This window comes from Toxorhynchites rutilus, chromosome 2 (genome assembly GCF_029784135.1).
Source record: "Toxorhynchites rutilus septentrionalis strain SRP chromosome 2, ASM2978413v1, whole genome shotgun sequence".
NCBI classification, from domain to species: domain Eukaryota; kingdom Metazoa; phylum Arthropoda; class Insecta; order Diptera; family Culicidae; genus Toxorhynchites; species Toxorhynchites rutilus.
Genome location: NC_073745.1, coordinates 286,285,432 through 286,291,431, shown reverse-complemented (window position 1 = coordinate 286,291,431; position 6,000 = coordinate 286,285,432). Strand labels below are relative to the sequence as shown.

Sequence of the window (6,000 nt, the reverse complement as noted above, 5' to 3'; positions counted from 1 at the left end):
GGTCGGTACGATTTGAGGAGCACAAAATGGACCAATCAAAAATGGGCACATAGTGCATTTTGACAATGCTTGATATTTCACAATTATTCAATTATTTATCTCAAGAAAAATGAAATGTTATTCGTTATGATAGATGCGTAGATATATTTCCTATCAATTGATGCAAAAACCTTTGCGATCTATTGAGAAATGATCGAGTTATAAGCGTTCCAAATCTTGCATTTTTTCCTACTTGTTCAGTGCCTAGATTTCCATTTCACCCCCTATATCTTCCGGTTAGACGTAGTCCTACGTCAAAAGAGATGGGAATCTCATCATTACCAATCGAGGGACCGTTCGGATGAGACAAACATCGACTCTTCAATTATTTTTAAATTTATTTTCCTATCCACTTTGTTTTGCTTTGACGCTGTATCTTCCTTTTCGCTTACAAAATTGTACAAATACAATACGCAGTAGAAAAATTATACCATACACTAATAATTCGAAACGCATCCTTCATCCGTTTTTCGTTTGCCGGCGGTTTGCTACTTTTGATTCGCTTGGTGTCCGATGTTTGTAAACATGGATCTATTTCTCGATAGCAAACCACCGGAACAAACTTCGCAAAGTTCGTGCCCTAGTAGCCGACAAGGATGATAGTAGTATTCTCTCTCGATAGGTTCGCATCCGCCAGCACCGAACACGACAGGAGTTCGACGTTGGTAAAAGTGCAATAATCAATAAATACGATTCCATATTGTTTTATATTTACACAGGCATAGACTAAAATTACGCGCGTTCAAATTTCTTTTATCTAGCAGCCAATAGGAGGTTAACGGGAAGTTTTGATTGTGGAAAAGGAAACCAATGGTTTAATTTTGCATTACACGTTATAAGAGAGAGAGAGAGACCGAATGAATGTTTGAGTTCGATTTGATTTACATATTTCACTAAAACACTAGTTAGGCTTGTTGTCGTTTGTTTTTGCTCGTTTTGTTTAGTATTGTTGTCTCATATCTGGCAATCATTTGGTTAAAAGTCTGCACTTTGCTCTCTTCCATTTCCATTCTCACGTGACTATATTTTTTGTATAATAATACGTATAAAAGTTTTTGGAATTTTTCGTTTTCTTTCAAAAAGTGCTACGTTTCTCTAGGTATGAGTAAGTGAATGTTGTGATTGTGGGTGATGCTTTATGATTAAATTCGGTGAGTGTGAATGTGATCCCTTGGCCTTTGTATTTGTTGCGTGCGTAATGAGGGGAGATGGCTTATGGGGGGTGTTGTCCGTCGTGTTTATGTTTGATATACGATGTTATACATACATTTTTGAATACTCGATGATAGCTCAGAGGTTATCTTTCGCTGCCTAAGAAAATACAATATACAGATACGATGACGAGAAAATGTATGATGATTTATGATGAGAGTTATTTTGCTTCCACTGAAAATTAATTAACGTGATTACAGAAAATAGAAGCAATTTATCTAAGCTACTCGAGAGTGTTTGGTGAAAGAAACTTGTATGGCAGTTGAGTTGAATGCTTAATTTTTACTTCGAACTTTGGCGCAAATTATGCAGCTCTGAACCTAAATATTTGATATCGCTCATTTGTCCGGTTTTGTTTCATATTGTTCCCTGGGTACTGTTTGTGTCTGTTTGTGTACCATTGTGTCGCCACTTTTGTTTCGATCCTAATAAATGCATTCTTTTCTATCATTTTTCTAAAATCATATGCGCTAATAATTCGTTTTTTAAAATTAAAATCACTGGGTATAAAATTCTGTTTATAGTTCGGACTTCTCGATAAAATATCTTAAAGAGGAGTATGAAAAGATGAGCGACCATTGTAAGTTTATTTGTGGTTGCGTCACCTTCTCCTGGCTAGCCTTAACAACTAATTTGCTTTATTTACAGTTTGCTTTTAGGAATTATCTTACGCGACATCGTTATAGAGAGAGGACAAAACAGTTAACGAAGAAGCCGAGACGATTTGTTTCCTTTTTCTGGCCCATTCGTAAGACGATAGTCGATCGGGACGAAAGTAAAATAAATAAGATTATTCCTAAAGTATTCGAAAAATCAATCAGGTTCCTAGGTGTTGGAAGAACCCACAGCGTTCGAATACATGATTCCCTCGGCTTCCTCCGCGATTAAGCACAATAAAGCGGATTCAAAACAACTTTACATTAAATTAATAATGACTAAAAAGTTCATCACTTTGTGGCAAGGTCCGTCAAATAGAGAAACTTCACCGTCTGGTAGATGAAGCTGACGGACCTTCAACCATCGAGCACTCACACACTCATTCGCTCGCGTCCCGCTCGGCTTGGCTGGTGGCTGGTGTGGCCCTCTATTAGCACTCAAACTCGTTGGCCGTTATTGCACTCAGATCCTTCATGAGGCCCTCGAGATTGGCCATCTCCTGGTTCAGTTCCTCGGTTGAAGTGGAGGGAGCCAACCGCTGGATTTCGTCCGTGGAATGCTGCACCGCTGGACCTGTTTGCAGTCGGTTCGTCAGCGAGTTGGTGGACAGCGAGGGCTTTTTGTACGGGGATGAGTTCTGGGGGCGTATCGTGACCGAAGGAGTTTGTGCTGAAATAGTGTGAAAGTTCATGAAACGATTGATTTAAATCTGTAGGGTGCATTTTCAAAAAAACATCAAATAAACGTAGCATTGACCAAAAATCAGCCGAATCTGACCTGATTCTTTCCGATTTCTTTCAAACTTACAGAAAATACAGATTTTTTGACTAAGTTGAATTGCGATTATTTTTTTATGAAGGCATCGAACACCAACTTTCTAATTTAAATGATGATTGACAAAGTTGTTGAAAAGTTAATGTAATTTAAAGTAAAAATAATGTATGAAACTGTTGAAACTTACACAATATTAAATTTTGTTTAATTTTTTTCTTATCTCGATAAACCAACGACTTCTTCCCTCCTTAATATAATATAATATATTAATATATAATTGTTAATATATTTTTATATATTTTTATTAAAATACTGGTATAATTGTCTAAAAACTGCACAGAATTCGTTGTTTTATAAGATGTTAAAAAACTAAATTGCAGCGACCGTAAAAGATATAGCAGTTTAAAATCTGAGAAAAAATCGTAGAACTGTTTGCAAATTGGGCCTCTTACAATTTTATTGATCAATACAATAAAGTGTACAAAACAATCACAACAAAGAATTAACCAGGAAAAAGCGAAATATCTCCTCATCGCCTCCAGTTCTAAACGTTCAGAAATATTAACGCCAATAAGGACTCAAGTGAGGGATCATCCGTAGTCTAATTTGTTGCGTGTCCGCTACTAAGGGAACGATCATGAGCTCATAACTCAGGGCCCTCAACTGACCTTCTTTGTGTGTTATTCTAGCTATTACGTCCACGCAACAATCATCATGTGACGGTAATTCCAGTCCCATACCACTCACTTCACGGTCTGCTGCATCGAAAATTGGTACTATAAATAACACAACAATGGAAGCCTCATATCAACAGTCCCGCTGTGAACAGTCCAACTGTTAACATTCAAACAATAGGAATATTCTTACGCCGAAAAAGGCGACATGTGTATCGATAGAATAGGAATACTATTACGCCTAAATGGCTACTGTGTAATATTACGAAATGATCGTAAGATAAACATGTACATTAGGGTGGCAATGGATGTATGGAAAAAATTTCATCATAAAATTTCAAGAACCAACCATGTACATTTTGTTTATTGGTCCAAAAAAAGGACCTGTGCAAAGTTTCAATCGGACATGATTTATGAGTGCCTCAAAGCGCTTAAAGTTTTGATTTTTTGATCCTCGAAAATCTTCCAAGGGGGTGGTAAAGGAAATTTGGAAAATCGAAATTTTTTTTTCGATGCTGAAATTTTGCACAGGTCATTTTCTGGGTCAATAAACAAAATGTACATTTATTTTTTTATTCATATCTTCATTGCCACTCGGGCTAAGTCCCAGAAGGTCGATTTTCGGTAAATTTTTTTCGAGATGACACCAGATCTCGACGTTTTATGCTATTTTGAGTGATTTGGCATCGAAAAAAAATTCCGAATATGTCAATATATCAAACATTCGAAATCAAACCATGTGTGGAAACGTGCATTTTATAATGCAATTTTATAATCAAATAAAATAAAACACGAATGCAAATCAATAAAAATGTTAAAAAACTTTGTATTGAAAACAAAAAGGATGAAACTAAATATATACGTATATTCATGTGTTCTTCTTCTTCTTCTTTGTTTTTAAGAGGCGTTAAACTTTGCAGTTCATTCGCCTCTATCATGTGTTTCTATATTGTTTCGCTTTAGCCCTCGCGCATACATCAGCCTTTATTCAAGCTAGTAGAGGAGTACTTGTAGCCAAATTGAAGCGCATACTGAGCGAGAGATCGTAGATATAATTCCAGGAGCCTTTATTGACAATACTCTAGATAGCATTTTTGGAACATTTGTTTATGTGGCTTTCAATTACGGTACTCCAAGTATCGAATAGTTCAAATTGCTGGAATACATTCAATTTTTTTCCATACATTTGTTTTGTTCTTCACAGCATAGCGGCGAGGGTATTTTGTTTTGCTTTCACTCGAACTTGATTGCGATATACATTCTGTTAAATATATACTGTGAATTCGCATTTTAAAATCATCCCGTTGGACATTTTTTATTTATTTTTAAGTTGGTACTAATGTTAGTGGTTTTAGTGATTTTTGATATGGATAATTCAATTAGTCAATGCTATTGTGTGGAATTTTGTGTTACATACAAAATTTCTTGTGCCGAAATGAAAATGTTGCTGAATATATTTGGTGACTCAACTTCGTCACAAAAACGGGTGTATGAATGGTATATGGCATTTAAAGACGGCCGAGAAGAGATGAACCATTTGCCAAATCAAGGACGATCATCCATCTCTTCAACTGATGAACACATCGGCAAAATAAAAGTAATGGTGTTCGTTAATAAACACTTCATTCGAAAGATAAAATGTCTATGTTTTGTATACTTGTTGCTTCCAAAAACTTGTTTCAATAGCCATAAAATTGCTTTCAAAACAGGCTATTGAATCACCAATCGGCATATAAGCCAGCGCCGCTCGGAAATCCACTCAGTTATAATTGAACAGCTAGCGGAGCATGTTGTCGCTGTTGTGGTGAAGCTAACTTCATTCGTCATGGAAGCGCTGATGAACGGTGTCACCAAGAGCCTGTTTGTGCACCTTAGGTCAGAAGAGAATCCATCAGGAGGAGAGTGATGCCACTGTTGGCGACCAAGAAAGTCGAAAGCATCGAAAATTCCACTTGAGGCATTGGAGCAGCCGCCACACACACGCACATACACGCGCGCAACTCTTTTCGTTTGGTGGTTATCGAGCATCGAAAAAAATCCGGAGAGATGTCATCGTTACTGCAAAATAATTTGCCAGTTCCCCTTGGAATTGGAAATTACACTCAAGTGAAAGAGTTTTATATTGATATATGTTTTATATTCATATAACAATGCGACCAAACACATTTTTTTCGATTTTTCAATCAAGTGCAATTAGCAGGAAAGCTTCTGAAGATTATTCTTCCCCATCAGTAGAATATTAGAATATTTACGTATCCAAAATTGGATGCATAAAATTTAAAAAAGAAAAATGTTTCGCATTACGAAAATTGTATAATTTTCCCTCGATTGTTGCTCAGTCGCTGAATGTTTCAAACTCAGAGAGTTCATTCGCCTCTAGTTTGCCTTCCAAATTGCCATAGTAAACCACACCTTCGCTCGATTCAATCACGGACAAAAAGCATACTTGAGCGAAATTCTGGTGGTGAAACGCATTCAGTATGTTTTGAACTGTGAGGGAGAAAAGAAATGCCGATCCATCAGGAGGAGAAGGTGACCAAGAGAGTACCAGTATCGAAAATTGGTTCCGCTTGAGGCATCGGAGCAGCCCCCCCACACACACACACACATACACGCGCGCAACTCTTTTCGTTTGGTGGTTATC

The 6,000-nt window shown here is 37.0% G+C and overlaps 1 protein-coding gene across 3 annotated transcripts in view; it reads right to left on the bottom strand.

Moving 5' to 3' along the window:
• Positions 1–359: 359 nt before the first annotated feature.
• Positions 360–6,000, bottom strand: part of LOC129765249 (neogenin) — a 371,600-nt gene continuing 365,959 nt past the window's right edge. For all 3 annotated transcript variants that reach the window (XM_055765355.1, XM_055765354.1, XM_055765356.1), the window contains exon 10: positions 360–2,577. In XM_055765355.1, coding sequence (XP_055621330.1) covers positions 2,339–2,577 — 239 coding nt within the window. In that variant the 3' untranslated portion in view covers positions 360–2,338. The remainder of the gene's footprint in view (positions 2,578–6,000) is intronic.